This window comes from Nicotiana tabacum, chromosome 8 (assembly GCF_000715075.1).
Source record: "Nicotiana tabacum cultivar K326 chromosome 8, ASM71507v2, whole genome shotgun sequence".
In the NCBI taxonomy this organism is placed as follows: Eukaryota; Viridiplantae; Streptophyta; class Magnoliopsida; order Solanales; family Solanaceae; genus Nicotiana; species Nicotiana tabacum.
Window position 1 is genome coordinate 41876468 of NC_134087.1, and position 20333 is coordinate 41896800.

The 20333-nt window shown below is 38.3% G+C and overlaps 1 protein-coding gene across 1 annotated transcript; it reads right to left on the reverse strand.

Moving 5' to 3' along the window:
• Nucleotides 1-15534: 15534 nt before the first annotated feature.
• LOC107773214 (premnaspirodiene oxygenase-like) lies at nt 15535-16626 on the reverse strand. The gene has a single exon (XM_016592659.2). It carries the CDS (start codon nt 16624-16626, stop codon nt 15535-15537), a length of 1092 nt encoding a protein of 363 aa, XP_016448145.2.
• Between the last annotated feature and the right edge of the window lie 3707 nt (nt 16627-20333).

A 20333-nucleotide genomic window follows, 5' to 3' on the forward strand; every position in this document is an offset into this window, starting at 1 on the left:
TTATGGGATGAAATTTATGCCTTGTCAATTACTAGTGTCAGGTCTTGTAGTAATTGTGGTTTCAAATCTGACTATCAGAAAGATGATGATATTCAAAAGGTGTATTAATTTTGATGGGTCTCAATGATGTATATGTGCAAACTAGAAGCAATATTTTCATGATCAAACCTTTTCCATCTGTGAGCACTGTTTATAGTATATTGCTGTCAAATGCGAAGCAGAGGCAGGTCTCTACCTCTCCTCAGTTTCTCCCTACATCTGCATCTTTCAATGCTGGGGTCTCGAAGCAAGGTTTTCCTTCCAGAGTCAGTTTTGATAGTCAAACACCTCTTACATGCAAATAATGTAAGAAACCAGGTCATACTATTTACAAGTGTCGCGCCCCCTTTTTTCTCGCGAAATCGGGTTTATGACATTTGGGAGGACAACTCATTCCCTTTTGGGAATTTGGGTTTGCATTTAAAGAGCCGTCACCTAATGATTAAGGTGCATTAGGACATCAAGAAAGTTTGATTTGAGTAACCAGAGATTGGGTAAGAGCTTGAAATTATTCCAAGGGGAAGGTGTTAGGCACCCCTCAGAATCCACTAGTGTGGTTCCCGGCTAGACTATTGTTGTGAATTTAGATGCAAATAACATGTAGACAAATAGAACTTCAAATAAGAAGGGGATTTTCGCATAATGGTTACAAACAAAATTGAAAAGAATTAAAAGGAAGCTGATTTTCTTAAAAGAAATAGTTTGAAATATTTAGAAGAAACAAAGAAACAAAAGGGAAAATGGGGGTCCTATGTTTATTTATAATATGGATCACCCCACACAACATCCGGTAATCATTCCTCAGTGAGGGGCTACACGAGACGTTATAGCGTGGTCATCATATACATATCTACCCTTCCCACCCCGTTGAGGTATTAAAGCGCGAAATGATCTCGATTACTTATTGCATGCTATTACCCGTCCCAATCCTATCAGTCCGGAGGCATTTAGGACTACTAATCCTAAGAGGGAGGGATATTAGGCTTATTTGTGGTTTCAAAGGTAAAATTCTAAGGCGACATACAAAAAACATGTATAACAAGTTGGGGAAAGCACATAACAAGTAAAAGGCTCAGATATACCCCCTCGAACAAAGAAAGCACCTAATTAACATGACTTTCACATACTGTTTATAGTCTGAGAAAGAATTCATAGGTTGAGGCAGACTGATTTGTTACATAATTCAGATAAGATGCCCGAATCAGGCCTGCCTGCTAGTTGTAGTTAATAGCACAGATTCAGTTTATAACTTCACCCTAAGGCTTGCCTAAGTGTCGGACAAGGATCCTATAATCATGGTATCTACTGAATTCAGAAAACAATAAACATAATACGTACTAGTTAAAAGGGTTGTCAGATTACTATAGAAAGCAAGTATTTTACGAAGGTTATATATTCTGCCACTGATGATACTTGTTACTACTTGGTTTTAGCTCTAGACGTGAATGAAGCAATTCAGATTCGATTAATAGTTCCTATAGACATGATTTCTATGCGTTGTTGATTTTAAACCTTTTATAGACATGGTAAAATGCAAAAACCTTATAGGCATGATATCTAGGTGCTGAATTTTGTTTAAGACATATGAACATGATTGCTAGATGAAAAAAAATGGATATACAAGATTCAGAAGGACCTATAGGCATAATTTCTATATGCATATGTAGAATTCAGATTTCCAGATACTTATGGACATGATTTCTATATGAGAGAATGCAGAATTCAAAAATACCTATAGGCATGATATCTATGTGAGAATGCAAAATTCAGAAATATCCTATAGGCATGATATCTATGAGAGAATGCAAAATTCAGATATACCTATAGGTACGATATCTATCCCTTGCATACATAGTTATCCCTCCCTTTTCACTATCCATCCCCAAATGTTTATTACAAAATTATTATAGCCCAAAATAGAGTAAAATACATCAGAAAAAATAAAAGTAAAAGTACAACCAAAAGAGAGCATGATTCAGACTTCATGTCTGAAATATGAGGTAAACCAACTCCATAAGATCAAGATCCAAAGCCTTTCTCTCATTCGAGTGTGTCAAAGTTCCCTAAGAGCCTCAAAAGGACTCCGAGCAATGCTCACACCCAAATGTATTATTAGATTAGGATAAGTGCAGTGTGGAAGGGCCAACCCTCAAGTGTCCAAGTTCAGAGGGAACTCAAGGTCCCAAGGCAATGCCCACAAGAAAGGGGCATAACTTAAAGACTGAGAGGGAGTGCAAGTGTAGAAAAGAATTTTGAGAGAGGGAAAGGGGAAGAGAAACAGCTACAAATAATTACACGCATGGTTACAGGGGAACAAGGAGGTTGCAAAGAGCCAAGGGCAGGTTGTGGGCATACCCAACAATGGTGAACGCTAGCACACCCATAAGCCTGTTAGAACACACTATTAGATGCTAGGATGCCAAGGGATCAAGCTTAATTCATGGACAATAATTTGCGTATTGCCATGCCTTAAGCCATAGCTCAAACACATAGGGGGTAGGGGTTTGTAATTCATAAATAGAAACAGGCAGAAAGAAATCAGCATGCTAATTTAAGTGTTGAACTGTACAAAAACAGTAAGTAGGCATGGATGCAGGAGCAGTAAATAAACACATTATCGTGGTGCTAAAGCTTAAATCAGAACATACCAGTTTCAAATAAACAAATAGAGAAAAACAGTAGGTCTTGTAAACAGGCCACGGTGCAAGCAAATAAGAGAGAATACTATTGTGTGTAAGTGTAGTTTCAGAAGAAAACTATGAGTGAGGGATCAATGCCTTGTGCTAATGAAAGAGTAGTGTATTTATAGTGTGAAAAATAAGCAGCAATAAGGTAAGAAAACAATTAAGGGACTAGGGTATCAATTAAAAATCAATCAATACAAGATTTCCCTTAATTAACCAACTCAGATTCAAACGGGAAAACTATTTAAGGGAAGAAATCAAATAAACATCTTGTGCAAAGCATGAAATTAGGGGTAAATACATAAGAAGTTATTTAAGGGCAGAATTTTGAAATACACGGTTACCAAAATAAGGTAAGAAAAATCAATTAGTAGCCAGTAAATCAAAGATCGGAGATTTTGTGATCACTGGTCCATGAGTGAACCAAGTCAGAAAAGCTGAGAAAAGTTTTAACTTAAGTCGAGTCATAGGGAAATCAGCAAACAAGGAAAGAAATCAATAAAACCTATACAAAAGGTAGTCTGAACTAATCACAAATTTGAAAGCCATTTTAGAGGGAAGTTCAGCACATATAAAGAGCATACAAACATGCTAAGCCAAAAGAAAATGACGTGTCATTGCAAAATCAGTAGATAATAGACTACAGGAGCATGGTAGTCACATAGGTTAGCAATGTAGAAGAGAAGTAGCATCAAATAGCATACAAAAGGTCTAGTGTAAAAGACCTTAGAAGAGTTTAGTGGAAAATCAAAATTGCTTAAAGAGACAGAGGTTAAAAGATTTTGAGACTCAGTTGAGAAACAAATTCAGAAACTCGAAATAGTTAGGGTTTATGAAATCATACGGTTTTAAAGATGAAGAAAAAATACATCACATAGACAATGTTCTCAAACCCAGATGAACCCCAAATTCTAGGGTTTTACCATCAATCGAGTGCCGAGATGAGAGGACAAGTAATTAAGAAGAAGATACTAATCCAAAACAAGTTCAAAGATCTCAGAAGGAGGCTGGGGCCTTCGACATGTTTTTTCAGTAAGGGAAACTCATGAGAAACATAGTAAAAGAGTAACATACGAATTACAGTAGAAGAGCTCAAAGAAACATAGTAGAAGAAGCTAATAAGAAACATAGTAGAAGAAGATTAATCAGAACACAGTAGGAGAAACATTGTAGAAGAAACTAATTAAGAACACAGTGGAAGAAACTCAAAGAGAACACAGTAGAAGAAACGTAGTAAAAAAACACACAAAAGAAAAAGAAAATCAGAGAAGCCTCTAAATACCTCAGAAACCCTAGGTCGGAAAAAAAAGGGTTTTGAAAACATAGCTTTGAAAGTAATATCAAGAAATTGTTTAAAAACTCAGGGAAAACACGGATCTGGAACAGATATAAAGAGATCAGAAAAACGTCAAAAGCTAGGGTTTCAGTGGAACCCAAATGGCAAGAAAGGCCTGGATCAAAGAAGGAGGAATCGAAGCCAGGCTCGAAACAGACATAGCCTGCCGGAGCAAGGCCGGAGATGGCCATAAAACTTGAATCAATGAGGCCTGGATGAAGCTTCTTTGTGGTCAGGCCATGAAACCTCAGCAAACGAGCGTGTATGCACCATGGAAGGTTGGTAGGTGGTGAGATCACCATAGAGAGAGAGAGTCGTTTGGTTTAATTTAGGAAGGGTGAATGGTGGCTGTTGATCATTTTGATCAACGACCTAGATTAAATGGGGATCCGGGCGGGTTATTCAAATGGGTATTGGGTCGAGTAGATTTAGGATTTGGGCTGGGTAATTGGGTTTAATTAGCTGTTCAAATCTGGTCAAAAATTGAAATGAAATGGGCTAACATTTAAATAGCCACTTTTTCCCTTCTTTAATTTATAAAAATAGTAAAATAATTTCTGGGAGTAAATTAAAGGCAGTAAAATGATAAATAATACATAATTATCCAATTAAAAATACTGAAGTTAATTTTATAAATATAAACACCATTAAATCTTAAAAAGGCTAATATCGCAATTACGTGCAATTTAGCTTTAAAAATACTAAATAAATTTATAAAAAATATACAAAAATTATCTTAGATACATTTAATACAAATATGAAAATACAATAGATGAATCACCAAAAATGATAATTTTGGGAATAATTATTGGATTTTTCTTCCTAAAATAAGGCAATAAATTGATTTAAAAATCCTTAAAATTAAGAGAAAATTATTAAAACCTTAGGACATACTTATATATGCATATTCATGCTATTTTGAAAGTATTTTTCATATTAAAATATACAAAAAAAAATAGGTATTAACAGTTGCACCTATTTACTTGGGAAGGATGAAAGAGTTGTCGGGTAAAGATATGATGGCCAATTTTGACCGCACGAAAGGGTTCGAGGAGAATTATGCTGTACTTTAGTTTTTGAGCTGCCTACATATCCCTGGTTTTACAGGAATCAGGCCATATGTATTTCAGGATCAGTCGGCGGAGTAGGCTTGATGGAAACTTTCAAGAACGGACACAATATTCAGGTTGGGGTGGATGGCTGAAATCTGATAGGGATGCAGGAACTGGAGCAGGATCGCTCCTGTTGAGATGGCCTTTGCTCGCCGGTTTACCAACAAATAAACAATACAAGTATATATTGTGCATAAAATTAAACATGATGCAAATTCCCGTCGGACCATGAATGTTTGTCCTTGGACGGTTAGGATGACGTCTTCAGACCATGGTATCCTAGGCCATGAAGTGTATAATAAAAGATTCGCAGGCCATGAAATGATGTTCTCGGGCTATGAGAATGATGCCTTCGAACCATGATGGCTTTGAATAATGATATGCAAGAGATTAAAAAGGAAAAAAAGAGGGGGGGGAGGGGGCTCAGGCCATGACATGGTGTTCTCGGGCTATGAAAATGGTGCCTTCGAACAATGACGCCTTTGGACAATTTCGCGATCTTTCAGCCCGTGAAATGCAACAGGTGGCGATCTTTCAGCCCATGAGATGCAAATGTAGAGGTGGTGATCTTTCAGCCATGCAAATATAGAGGTGGCGATCTTTTAGCTAATGCAAATGTAAATAAGGAGGCGATCTTTTAGCCAATGCAAATGTAAATAGGGTGGCGATCTTTCAGCCAATGCCAATGCAAATGTAAATAAGGTGGCAATCATTCAGCCAATGCAAATGTAAATAAGGTGGCGATATTTCAGCCATGCAAATGTAAATAAGGTGGCGATCTTTCAATCATGCAAATGCAGAGGTGGCGATCTTTCAGCCAATGCAAATGTAAATAAGGTGGCGATCTTTCAGCCAATACAAATGTAAATGAGGTGGCGATCTTTCAACCATGTAGATGGAGGTAGAGCTTAATCTCGGAAGGCAGAATGGTAGCCTTATGCAATGCAGAAATGCAGATGGAGACAAAGCTTAGTCTCAGAAGGCAGAATGGTAGCCTTATGCAATGCAGGAATGCAGATGGAGGTAGAGCTTAACCTCAGAAGTCAGAATGGTAGCCTTATGCAATGCAAAAATGCAGACGAAGACAGAGCTTAGTCTCGGAAGGTAGAATGGTAGCCTTAGGAAATGCAGAAATGCAGATGGAGACAGAGCTTAGTCTCGAAAGCCAGAATTGTAGCCTTATGCAATGCAAAAATACAGACGAAGATAGAGCTTAGTCTCGGAAGGCAGAATGGTAGCCTTAGGCAATGCATAAATGCAGATGGAGACAGAGCTTAGTCTTGGAAGGCAGAATGGTAGCCTTATGCAGGAAGTAAAGGAAAATAATAATAGAATTTTCTTAGCTGATAGCGGATTGTGATATTGCGATTGCTGGGGAGACTATATCTGTCGGGGACACTACGTGCAGATAGCAGCTGTGAGTAAGTGCAACGGTTCTGAGAGTCATATTTAGCTTCTGTCGGGAACTAAATGCCCTCAACTTTCTCCCCAGTTTTTTAGCTTCTGTCTCTAATTTCCTCCTCTGTCTGATTTCCCTTCTAATTTAGAACTGTTTTTTTTCTTTTCTTTCCCTTTTTTTAACTAATGGACACTCTTCTCTATTTATAGCTTAGCATCAGACTACCTACAGCCTATTAAACAATTCAAACTCCTCCCATGTTCTCCTGCTGTTCTTCCACTCCCAGATAAAATAAAAGCCCCCTCCCATGATATTCCCCTGACAACAAACTCTTTTCATTATTAAAATGTTTTATCATTTTCTTAAACTAAACTAAACATGGGCAGCAGGAATGTATCCTGACAGCACATGCTGTCCAATTATTCTGATTCCCTAATTTCTGACCAAACACATGCTGCCCAGAGTCAACAGTGAGCACACATGCTGTTAAATTGAACTACAATATGTAATTCTTGCTAACACCAACAGCTAATCAATCCTTAGGTGATTTCTGATTCAAATAAACACACTAACAAGCAGCTATACTCAATTCCTTAATTGGATTCAAACAAAGCTTCAGCAGAAAAATGAATAACATGAGTCAAATTATTACCATTCAAAGGCTGAGACTAATTGACAACATATATCGAATCGACTACGCGAATCACAACACATACAATTGAAACCAATGACCAGAATCCAACAGTATTAATCATGTGATTCAAATTGTACTGACCAAATAAAAGTTGCCCTGGAAACTAATTAATCGACTAAATTCAATTTCAGTCGATTGTATAGTTTATACACATACACATTATCAATAAATGAAGAAAGACTTGACCAAATACAGAGGTCCGGTCAAGGTGGACAGAAAAGTCGACAAAAATTCAAAAATAAATCAACTAAACATTTGGACATATGAACAGACATTTAACTATAACAAACAAAAATGAACTGATAAAGAAAAGGAAAACAAAAATACCTTAAAGTCTTGAAAAATCAGAAAGCCTTAGCTCGGATTTGAATCGAACTTTCTTGGGGTTGAACGGACTTTAATCGAAGTGTTCTCAACTGAGAACACTTCGATTAAGGTCCATTAGACCCTAATCTTCTGGTTCAAACGGACACAAATCAGACTCAGGACTTCTAGGGTTCCTAAGGGCAGATTTGGGATTCAGGTTGTCCTGGTTGGATTCGGACCAAACCAAACCTGGTTTGGTCATGAGGGAGGTCAGGGGAGTGTCTGGCATGGATTTGGGGTGGTTTGGTGTAGGTCGAGGTCCGGCTCGAATCTTCAAATGAGGATTCGAGATAGTGGGGGAGGATTCGAACCCACGGTTAGTGGATCTGTGTTCAGGGGGTCGAGGTGGTCCTAGGGTGTTAAGGTGGTGGTCACCGGTGTCCTTGCCGCCGGGTTTACGGTGAGGGGAAAGGGGGGCGGCGCTAGGGTTCTAAAGGGTTTGGGTCTGGTGAGGACGACCTAAGGGCAGGGGGGTTTGGCTTAGGGCGCGGAGTGAAGGGGGGAGGTTTATATACGGGGTGAGTGATCTTTTATTGGCCATTGGATCGCCAATGATCAACGGCTGTGATCTTTCTACTGAAGGGAACGGTGTCGTTTGGTCTCACGCTGGGAATGGATCAAGCCGGGTTTCATTGGGTCGGGTCAGCTAACGGGTAAAGGAGATGGGACGAGGGCCGTTAGATCAACCTGGTTTGAACGACTGAGATGGGTTGTCCTTGAAACGACGTAGTTTTGGTGTCAAACGACGTCGTTTGGTGGCCTGGGAGATGGGTCGCTTGGACCGGCTGCCTTGGGCTGCTTTTGTGCCTCAAATTTAAAGAAAACAGGCCCAATCCGATTTTTAAACCCATTTGCACTCTTTTTCTTTTCTTTTCTAATTTAAAAACAATACCTAATTAAAGTGAAATTAAACACCCATTAATTAGCACTTAACACAATTATCACACACATATTAAAATATTTAAATAGGTAAAATCACACCATGGCGACAAATAGAATCAAAGATGCATATTTTTTGTGATTTTTCTTTTAATAACCGAATTATGGTTTAATTACACACGACATATATTTTTTGTATTTTCGTTTGATAAGACTAAATGAGAATGGACAAAACCACAAATAACTACCAAAAATGTCACGTAAATTCCAAAAATTGCACAGCAAGACCATTTGTTATTATTTTTGATTTCTTTTGGAGTGATTGTCGCGTAAACAAAAATCACGTGCTCACAGAACTGTCCCTCACAAAAATCCCAAGGGAAATGTGCGACGACTATGCGGTCCGCATATCGGTTATGCAATCACATACTTGACCGCATAGTTGACCTCATATTTGACCAACACACTGACTCACTTTGCGGCGATTATGCGGTCCGCATACCTGATTCAGCGTTCTGAGTAGGAAAATTCACGGGGCCTTACACACGAAGTCATAGAGGAACTCACAATCAAGAAGTATCAAAACAATAAGTAAGGGAATCACTTCAATTAAGTCAACTAAGGGTCAATGTAACACGTAAGAATTAGAGGAAAGCTAACAACATCATATGGAGCATATAAAGGCAATTTAAGCAATTAGGAAACCCAATCATAACAGGATACTTTTCACATAATGGACATAAGGGCCTAAGAACCCTAGATCAAATTTCCCATAAATAAGTCTAAGCACACACTCGTCACCTTGCATGCACGGACTACAATTAGCATAGATGACTCAAATCCTAAGGGGAAGTCCCCCACACAAGGTTAGACAAGATAGTTACCTCAATCCAGGTAATTCAATACTCAATTTAGCTTTTCATTTACTGATTCATCAACGCTCGGCTTAATCTAGCCAAAAACGACTTGAATACATCAAACAATGCAAGAGAAAATAATTTCAATTGATAAAACTATGATTCTTATATAATTTGCAAAAAGTCAACAAAAGTCAACTCCCCGGGCCCGCATCTCGGAACCCGACAAAATTTACAAAACCAAACACTCATTCCGGTATGAGTTCACTCATACAAAAATTATCTAATTCTGATACCATTTGGTCATTCAAATTATCATTTTACATTTTTGAAAGAATTCACAATTTTTCCCAAATTTTCCTTTAGATTTTCATGAATTTGATGTTAAATCTAAAATATAATCACAAAATATAGTTGAAAATTGATTATATACACTTACCCAATGGTTTGGAGAAGTTTGGGACCTTGAAAAATTGCCTTTGGAAGTATAGGGTTTGAGAAAGTTGAAAAATGGGTGAAAATCCCGTCTAAAATCTCATTTAACAGGCCTCTGATGTCGCATTTGTGACCCAGGGTATTGCGAACCCTCGCAAATTGCAAACAAAGAAGGGCTGGCAGAAGTCGCATTTGCAAACTGGGCATCGCAAATGCGATGAAAAAGTTCGCATTTGCGAACACACCAGAAACCAACAATTTTTTCCGACACGAAAATGAGCATAACTTCCTCATACGATGTACAAATTCGGTGATTCTTTTTCCTATGGCTCCATAATTTTGATACGGATCTAATGGTTCAATAAAAACTGAATTTGGACCTCATTTTCTCAATGTGGTATCATTTTTGTTTGTAGAAAAGACAATGAAGCATCCAAAAACAATCGCAACATAGCCTAAACCTATCTGAAACTCACCCATGCCTCGGGGATCCAAACCAAACATGCACGCAAGTATAAAATATCATACAGACTTGATCATGCTATCAAATCATCAAAATAACATCAAAAACTATGAATTTAACCTCAAAACTCATGATTTTCTAACTTTTCAACCGGACGTCCAAATCACGTCAAATCAATTCCGATTCTCACCAAATTTCACAGATAAGACTTAAATATTATAACAAAAATATACCAGGCTCCAGAACCAAAATAAGGGCCCGATGCCAATGAGTTCAAATATTAATTCATTTATTTATTTCCTTTTAAAACCAGCACAACAATCTTCTTCAAAAATTATTTTCTAAGGCTAGGGACTTCGAAATTCAATTCTGGGCATACGTCCAAGTCCCATATTTACATCGGACATCTCGGGATCGTTGGAACACAGATCCGGGTCCGTTTACCAAAAATGGTGACCAAAGTCAACTAAAAACCAAATTTTAACTCTAGAAATTACTATATTTTTCATATTTTCACATAAAAGCTTTCCGGTTCCATGCCCGGACTGCGCACGCAAGTCGATACACATAATATGAAGCTACTCGTGACCTCAAACTGCCGAACCGAACATAATTGCTCAAAACAACCAGTTGGGCCGTTACAGGTTTCATCACGTTCTTTAGTGTAGACCATAGTGTATGGCTTCACCTTCAGTATTTCATCACACGAAACCTTGACTTTTGTTTGTCGCTTCATTCTAGAAGTAACCAAACTTTGGAAATCTTTAGAGATCTTCGGAATCTTGGGTGAAGCGGGTGTTCTTGTATTTCGATAATTTCTCTGGAACTTATTCCTCTTCTTTAATGGACCCAATCTCTTAAATACGAAAGTTCTCACAGTTGAATTTCCAAGTCGATCAAAGACAGAAGGCATGTTAGAAGCATCAGATTTGTCTTCTGTAGTGATATAATTGATACTCGTCCTTATTATTGAGATGCGCACTAGTGACAGTTGCTTGTATCCCAAACCTTCACGTGGTTGCCTCATTGCAGCTTTTGATAGGAGCTTCCCTAAATTTGACGACTCATTAGGATTTTATCCAGCTTTTGCAAATAGCCTGTAAGCGTTAGGATCAAAACTTTCATTTGTTCGCTTTGTATGGAGTGCCACATTCTGCAAACGATTTTGGGTCACAAAACGTACAAGTGGCATTGAGGATGCCTTTACTGCCTCAATTCGTTTGACCGGAAGAGTTAACTCATTTAGCATGTTAATTTGGAGATTAGATAATCCACCTTCATCTTTCTTCCTTTTAGGGACATATTGGAGCGTAGGACTTACTTTCTTGCCATAAGACGCAATATTTCCTCTATAAGATTTATTCGCGTTGGGTTGTACCTCCTTAGTAACAGATTTGGCTTCACCAATAGTCACCTCTTCTCTTTTAGTTGTGGGCTTATTATTATTGCTTTTCATGCCATCATTAGCTTTTAGCTCCCTCACAACGCGGTTTTTCAAGTAGAACTTCGCATCGGCGAAGTGTGACTCAGCCTCGGTGAATGGCTCATCATCAGCAACTATTTTCTTCTCGACCTCACCATCGTAGTATTTTAAACATTGATGGTAGGTGGATGGAACTACTTTATTCTCATGTATCCAAGGTCTTCCAAGCAAGATGTTGTATGAAGTCTTTGCATCGATCACATGTAGCCATGCACTTGATTCTATATCTTCAATGGTGATTTACAACCTGATTGAGCCTATGGCTCTTTGACCCCCTTGGTTGAATCCTTATATCATCACACGACTTTCTAAGAGTTCGTTCATGGGAATACCAAGTTCTTTCACAGTGCGAATTGGCAAAATAATCACTGAGGATCCTCCATCAACCAAAATTTGATTTACCCTTTCATCATGCATATAGCCAACCAAGTACAATGGGCAGTTATGAAGAGTGTCACCTAGCAGAAGATCGTTATTTGTGAACGTGACCTTTTCCTCACAAGCATTAACTTCTTGAGGAATGGCCTCGATGAGCTTTTTTGAAGATGGTGCCAACGGTAGGTCATCACTCTTTTCTTCCTCTTTGTCAGCATGGAAACAAGAGGCATCAATGCCCTCATGGGAAATCTTCGTGCGGAACCAAATTGGTAAGAACTCCTCCAAGGTCACTAGATGCCGTGGCTTTTGAGGACGGTGCACCTCCACTTTTGCCTTCTTCAAATATTTAACTGGATTCCATCTCCTTGGTCTTTTCACCATCATTTTCCTTGTTGGTTGTTCTGTTCATTCTTTTCGTGGGCTCCTTTGTGGTTCCTACGACGAGTCACCAATGTCCAACCTTCATTATCATCAGATTGATTGACTTTAGCTTTGTCGTTCTCCAGTAATTCTTCATCTTTACTTTCTTTAAAACGACATAATTCATCTGGACTGAATGAGCCAAAGGTGATAGAGACTTGGTTTGCGCTTGCTTTCTCATCTTCAATCACGATTTTCTTTTCGCGAGCCAAGTCCATGACTTTGTCCTTGAAGACAAAGCACTTCTCCAGAGGGTGGCTCACAAGTCGATGGTATTTGCAGTAATTTGGGTCATTTGTTTTCCCAGTTTCATTTGGTTGCTTCATCTCTGAAAGCTCAATGAGATTTAACTTGAGGAGTTCTTCAAAAATAGCTGACACATTAGAATCCAGAAATGGGTACTCTTTCTCTTGCATTTCTTTTAGAGTCAACTTTCCACTTGGCTTATCTTGAAAAGAAGTGGATTTCATACTCTGCTTCTTGCTCACCTTCGTTGTGAACTTCACAGGTGATGTGTTGACATTCATAGCTTCTTTGTTTTCAGATTTGAGTACGAACTTGCCGCATTTCTTGACTTCTTTCTTGTCGTTCCCTTTGCGAGGCTCATAGATAGGCAACCTTTCATTTCTAGCGGAGGCCATGCTCAACTCCATGTCATGGGCACGAGTCGTAAGTTCTTTAAATGTGCCAGGCTTGATACCTTGCAAGATGTAGCGTAGTCCTCAGTGCATGCCTTAGATGCACATCTCTATGCCTGAAGCTTTACTAAGCCTGTCTTTGTAGTTAAGGCTTACATTCCTCCAACGATTGATAAAGTTGATAACTGGTTCACCCTTTCGTTGACGAGTATTTGTAAGTTCTATCATACTCACAGTACGTCTTGTGCTATAAAAGCGATTGAGGAATTCTTGCTCTAGTTGATCCCAACTATTAACAGATCCAACCTCGAGGTCCGTGTACCAATCAAAAGCATTTACTTTCAATGAGCGGATAAACTGCTTGACGAGGTAATATCCATAAGTTCCAGCATTGTTGCATGTCTCAATGAAGTGCGCCACATGTTGCTTTGGATTGCCTTTGCCATTAAATTGTTAAAATTTTGGAGGTTGATAGCCAGCAAGCATCTTCAACATATCGATCCTTGAAGTGTATGGCTTTACGTAGGTAAAAGAGGACATGGAAGCGACTTCATATTTGTTTTTATAGTCCCTTCAATGAACTCCTTTAGTTGATTGATTGGAATCATCCCTTCCAAAGAGACTGGAATTTCCTTAGTGGATGCAACTTGTCGTGGGGCAGGATCAATCTCTTGAATTTCTGGGAGTTTGCTCGGTGCATTGGTGGATTCTTCTTCCATCAAGATTCTCACCCTGTCTGTTAGCTTGTCAATTCTAGCCTCTTGATTTTACATGCATTTGGTTAAGCTAGCGATTGCTTCCGTCAAGTTTGCCAACTACTCCTCTACATATGAAGTGTTTGTCACCATGGCTTGCATGATTGTCGTGGACGATGGAGAGTAGGATGGATTTTCACACAGATTGATCCTTGATTGGCTCACGCTATGTGGTATAAGTGGGGAGGATCCATCACTTGAAGCATCATCATCTTCCTTCACAGCAGAGTGCTTGGATCCGGAGAGGTCAAGCAGAGCAAGAGTTTTCTTGATCTTTTCAGCAACATCGCTTCCTTCTTTAGGTGCATTTGTGGAAGATCTTTCTCCTTTTGTGGATGAAGATCCGAAAACAGGGGTTGATGTGGACAACACTTGGGGTCCTTGTTGTTCTAAAGAGCTTACTTTGCTCCTCGTAATTGGTTCGAAGCTTCCAAAGGTAACATCGAGGATGCTTTTCACATCAGCATAGAACCTTGAGTTAGCAGCCTTGGTGGATGTTGATCTGGAGTTGATTTTCTTTGAAGCCATTTCGATGTTCTTGTACTTTGGTGATTGAAAATTTTAGATGAGAGGTAAAGATTGTCCCACTGGGCGTGCCAGAATTTGTAGACAATAAATTTGCGTCGAGAAAATAAAATCAAGACCGAAAAATATCGCAACAATGGTAGTATTTTATTTCAAATATTTGAGTGTTACAATCTCTATGAATCCTCTGATTCTTCTTTCCAATTGTAAATAAATTCAAGGGCCTTTGAGCTTGATCTTGAATATGTAGTTGTCCCTACAAACGATGATCTTGTTCTTGAGATTTAGCTTGATTGCTTCAACTTGATCTTGATTTGTCCTTCGTTCTTGAGCGTGAACTTGATTTCTTGAAGCTTGAAACTTGTTGAGAAATTTGTGGCGTTTGATCTACGAGCTCTCTCTTGCTTCTTGTTATAACTTCTGCTCTCTTTTCTGAGATATGAAGACCCCTATTTATAGTTGTGGAAGGGAGGAGTTGTGATAAGAACAAACTCTTTCCGACCAATCAAATTGAAGTGTGACATGGTCGGATTTGATTGGCTAGAACATGTCACTTGCACACGTGGCGCGATTTCATTAGTCTTTTAATGTGACCTGGCATGCCTTGTCATTTTGATACGTGGCATGGTCCTATTGGCTCTTCCGCTTGACTTGGCGCGCCAAGTCATTTGACACGTGGCACCAAACTGGGCCTCTAGGAAGATGACATCTTGGGCTTAATGAAGTGGGCTCTCACTTTAGCCCAATTAAATGGGCTAGCCCAATGGATTAAGATTTATTTATTTAATTTATATATATTGGACTTATATAATTAATTCAATTATATTAGCCCATAATATTTATTTGGATTCAAATATATTTTATTTGAAATTAAATTCAAACTTCTTTTGAATTTAAATTCAATAAAATTTTAATTGCCTACAAATATATGCTTGTTTCGTACATTGCCTGGGCAGAAAAGGACTTGGAGTATGTAGCCTTAACGTTTCTTTAATAACTAACTTTAGGTATGACAATTTATCAAGATCTTCCTCATCAAAAGTTGTCTTTCCTTTGAAGACTTGTCCCACTTCACTTTGTGCCTTGGCCATAATTTATGGGTTCCTCATCATTTCTGATAATAGTGGCAGCTGAAGTTTTGTTCCAGCGGCAAACATGTCCTACTTCAACAAAAATAAATATATAAATAAAGACAACAGATTCGTACATATCTAAGGTAGTAATAGACAATCCAATGACAATAGTGTACAAATTAAAATGGTTAAGGAGAAAATATACAGAGATCACTGCTTTTATGTGATCATTTGTGATTGGAATAGTTTCCTTAATTCTTAGGAGAACATCAACCAAATCTTCACCTCCAAACTCACCATTTCCCTTACATCCAAGTGCTCTCTTCATAATATGCTCATTAATGATGTTCTCCAGAGCTGCATCAACCTTCTGATGCAGCTTTAACAATCTGGATTTCACCCCACTCATCTTGTAAAGTAACCTCCAAGAAGGGAACAAATCAGCCACATCTAATCCTTCTAATGAATCCAGCACTTCCCTTAACAAGTTGATTAACTTGTCTTGATATTTGTCTACTTTTCCAAAGGCTGATCTACATGACACAGAGTTTGTAAACCGAAGAATTTTTTCTGTTATGTTGGCAACAGAACCATTCATGGAATGAACTGATGAAACGAGACTCAAAATCTCATCATTCCTAATTGAACTAAAAGACTTAACCATCTTGGCACTTAGAAGTTCTGTAACACATAAGTTACGCATTTGTCTCCAATTGTCACCATATGGTGCAAATTCAATGTCCTTACCATTGTAAGTAATAATATTTATGGATGTTAGTTGTGGTTTAACAGCGAAGGCATGTTCGTGAATGTTGAAAACTTCTTTAGCCACATTAGGTGATGATATGACTACTGCAGGAATTTTTCCAAGTTGCAAATACATGATAGGCCCATACTTTCGTGCTAACTTTCTAAGAGTGCGATGTGGAAATGCTCCTCTCAAGTGATGGATACTTCCAATAAGTGGGAGTCTCCATGGACCGGGAGGCAACTTTTGTTCTGATTTTCTCCATTTGCCAAATAGAATAAAAAGGAAGGAGAAGAACATGAGGAGTGCAACAAAGTTGATAGTAGAGGAATAAGTCTCCATTTCTTAACAGTAACGAAGGACTTTTGATGTATATATTGTATTGCTTCGGCTAATTTTCGCGGTCTTTTATAATGGTTCAAACAGCTGAAGTCGTAAAAAAGCTAGCAAGACAGATTCAATGCGTAATAACTAGTTCAGTTAAATGATCTAGAGAAGCCATACCAAGGTATGGAACCAGGTGCGGTTATCAAGGCGCATTCAATTTATAACCACTTTCGTCGCAACTTACACTTCCTACTTAATTTTTGTCATGGCAAGTGAGACATTGGCAGTTGGTGAGCCTAAAAATTCATGCTGTAATCTTGCGCCGAATTGTCGTGTCCCGAACCTACCGATTGACAAGCCTACTACCACTTTACAAACTTAATGCAGTTTTCATAGTTCTTACTTTTAGAGACAAGTTTATCTCTTGCTTTTCTTTTCCTTTTAAATAAATGATTTATATGCACATAAATTTTGAATTAGCTTAGCTAGCATTTTCTGCCGTAGAAGAATTGATATATTTTTCTATAATAGAGTAGTAAATAACATGGTAGTTTACTTCCTGCAATGGATGATGGTCTGAACAAAAAGCTTTATTGCTGTCTGTTACCCAAATGGGTAAATCACCTAAAAACTCCAAGGTCAATGACTCAAGGCCAAACAGCTGAAGGTTAAGAAAACCAAGCCCCTGCGAAGGAATTGCAGCTCGAGTGCGTGGACGATTGCTCTCTTCATTGATATTGGAAAAGAGGGGGACCAAGTATCTTGAGATTTTATTACTGGCCGCTGGGGCAGTGGATCCAAGAAACGTGCAGCTTAAGGTCCTGTTGACCTGAATTTGTTACTATTATCAAGTAAAGATGAGGAGAGTTGAATGACGGAAGCATCACCTATTAAGTACTCCCTCCATGCCTCCATATACAACTTTCTAATTTAAAAAATAATTTTAGGAAAACTTTACCCTTTTTTATAGATACACAATTGCCATGATATGTTTGTTGAGATACAAGAAAATGACATTGCTTAGTTGGGTTGTCTTTCTTTTACTATTGGGCCCTGAGCCCACATTGTATGTATTTTATGAGTTATGGGCTGGCCCATATATAGAGGGAAATTATTATTTTGTAGATACATACTTTCATATTCATTTTTTCTGACGAGAAGAAATAACAGTTTTGGAAACTTCTGTCTCTCTCTATCTATCTCACCATCTCATCTTCTTCGATCTGCTCAACAATGGAGTTTTATCATGGTATCAGAGCCCAGATCTAGATAGATCGAGAAATTTTCTCTCGTCCGATGTTACCCTCATTTATTTTCATTGGAGTTTTGAAGTTCCGCTGTCTCTTTGATTTTCTTAGTTTTTCCTGCGAGTTTTCATCGGTATTTTGAAGTTTTTTCGGTGTTAATGACAGAGATGAGTGCCTTCTTAATATCACTTCAGTTTTCTTGGTGACTTCATCAATCTTCTTCTGGTATTATCTGAAGGTTTTCTTCCGACGTAGGATTTGGTTGGTTTCTGCTTTTCCTCATTCAACCAGGGTTTGCACATCCCTGTGACTTCTGTTTTTACAAAGGGCGTTGTTCCTTCCAGTCGCGAAGGAAATTTGGTAACCCTATTTATCTCTCCTTATTATTTTGTTTTGTGTGTGCATTTTTTCCTGATTAATTTTGTAGAAAAATGCCAAATAATGATGATTCTACATCTGCATTACCAACTGCTACTCCTGTCTCCCGTTCTACTTTTCATGAGGATGATTATACGCATCCATGTTATCCCTTTTATGTCCATCCATCTGATATTTTGGGGTCATCTTTATTTTCTGTACCTTTTGATGGTACTGGGTATGGGAGTTGGAGACGAACCATCCTTGTAGCTTTATCTGTTAGAAATAAACTGGATTTCATAAATGGATCTTCAATTAAACCTCCTAACAGTTCTCCCTTGGCGAGACAGTGGCAGAGGTGTAATGATGTGGTTGTCTCTTGGTTAACCTACTCCTTGTCCAAGGACATTGCTCATAATGTTGAGTACTCTAAACTTGCCAAAGATATTTGGAGTGAGTTGGAGGAAAGATATGGTCAAGCAGATGCTGCAAGGGTATTTGAGCTTAAGAAAAAACTTGCTCATATCTCACAAGGATCACTTGATATTGCTTCATATTTCAACAAAATTAAGTAATTATGGGATGAAATTTATGCCTTGTCAATTACTAGTGTCAGGTCTTGTAGTAATTGTGGTTTCAAATCTGACTATCAGAAAGATGATGATATTCAAAAGGTGTATTAATTTTGATGGGTCTCAATGATGTATATGTGCAAACTAGAAGCAATATTTTCATGATCAAACCTTTTCCATCTGTGAGCACTGTTTATAGTATATTGCTGTCAAATGCGAAGCAGAGGCAGGTCTCTACCTCTCCTCAGTTTCTCCCTACATCTGCATCTTTCAATGATGGGGTCTCTAAGCAAGGTTTTCCTTCCAGAGTCAGTTTTGATAGTCAAACACCTCTTACATGCAAATAATGTAAGAAACCAGGTCATACTATTTACAAGTGTCGCGCCCCCTTTTTTCTCGCGAAATCGGGTTTATGACATTTGGGAGGACAACTCATTCCCTTTTGGGAATTTGGGTTTGCATTTAAAGAGCCGTCACCTAATGATTAAGGTGCATTAGGACATCAAGAAAGTTTGATTTGAGTAACCAGAGATTGGGTAAGAGCTTGAAATTATTCCAAGGGGAAGGTGTTAGGCACCCCTCAGAATCCACTAGTGTGGTTCCCGGCCAGACTATTGTTGTGAATTTAGATGCAAATAACATGTAGACAAATAGAACTTCAAATAAGAAGGGGATTTTCGCATAATGGTTACAAACAAAATTGAAAAGAATTAAAAGGAAGCTGATTTTCTTAAAAGAAATAGTTTGAAATATTTAGAAGAAACAAAGAAACAAAAGGGAAAATGGGGGTCCTAGGTTTATTTATAATATGGATCACCCCACACAACATCCGGTAATCATTCCTCAGTGAGGGGCTACACGAGACGTTATAGCGTGGTCATCATATACATATCTACCCTTCCCACCCCGTTGAGGTATTAAAGCGCGAAATGATCTCGATTACTTATTGCATGCTATTACCCGTCCCAATCCTATCAGTCCGGAGGCATTTAGGACTACTAATCCTAAGAGGGAGGGATATTAGGCTTATTTGTGGTTTCAAAGGTAAAATTCTAAGGCGACATACAGAAAACATGTATAACAAGTTGGGGAAAGCACATAACAAGTAAAAGGCTCAGATATACCCCCTCGAACAAAGAAAGCACCTAATTAACATGACTTTCACATACTGTTTATAGTCTGAGAAAGAATTCATAGGTTGAGGCAGACTGATTTGTTACATAATTCAGATAAGATGCCCGAATCAGGCCTGCCTGCTAGTTGTAGTTAATAGCACAGATTCAGTTTATAACTTCACCCTAAGGCTTGCCTAAGTGTCGGACAAGGATCCTATAATCATGGTATCTACTGAATTCAGAAAACAATAAACATAATACGTACTAGTTAAAAGGGTTGTCAGATTACTATAGAAAGCAAGTATTTTACGAAGGTTATATATTCTGCCACTGATGATACTTGTTACTACTTGGTTTTAGCTCTAGACGTGAATGAAGCAATTCAGATTCGATTAATAGTTCCTATAGACATGATTTCTATGCGTTGTTGA

Coding starts and splice junctions, on each gene's coding strand:
- LOC107773214 (XM_016592659.2), bottom strand. CDS start 16,626: ATGGAGACTTATTCCTCTACTATCAACTTTGTTGCACTCCTCATGTTC.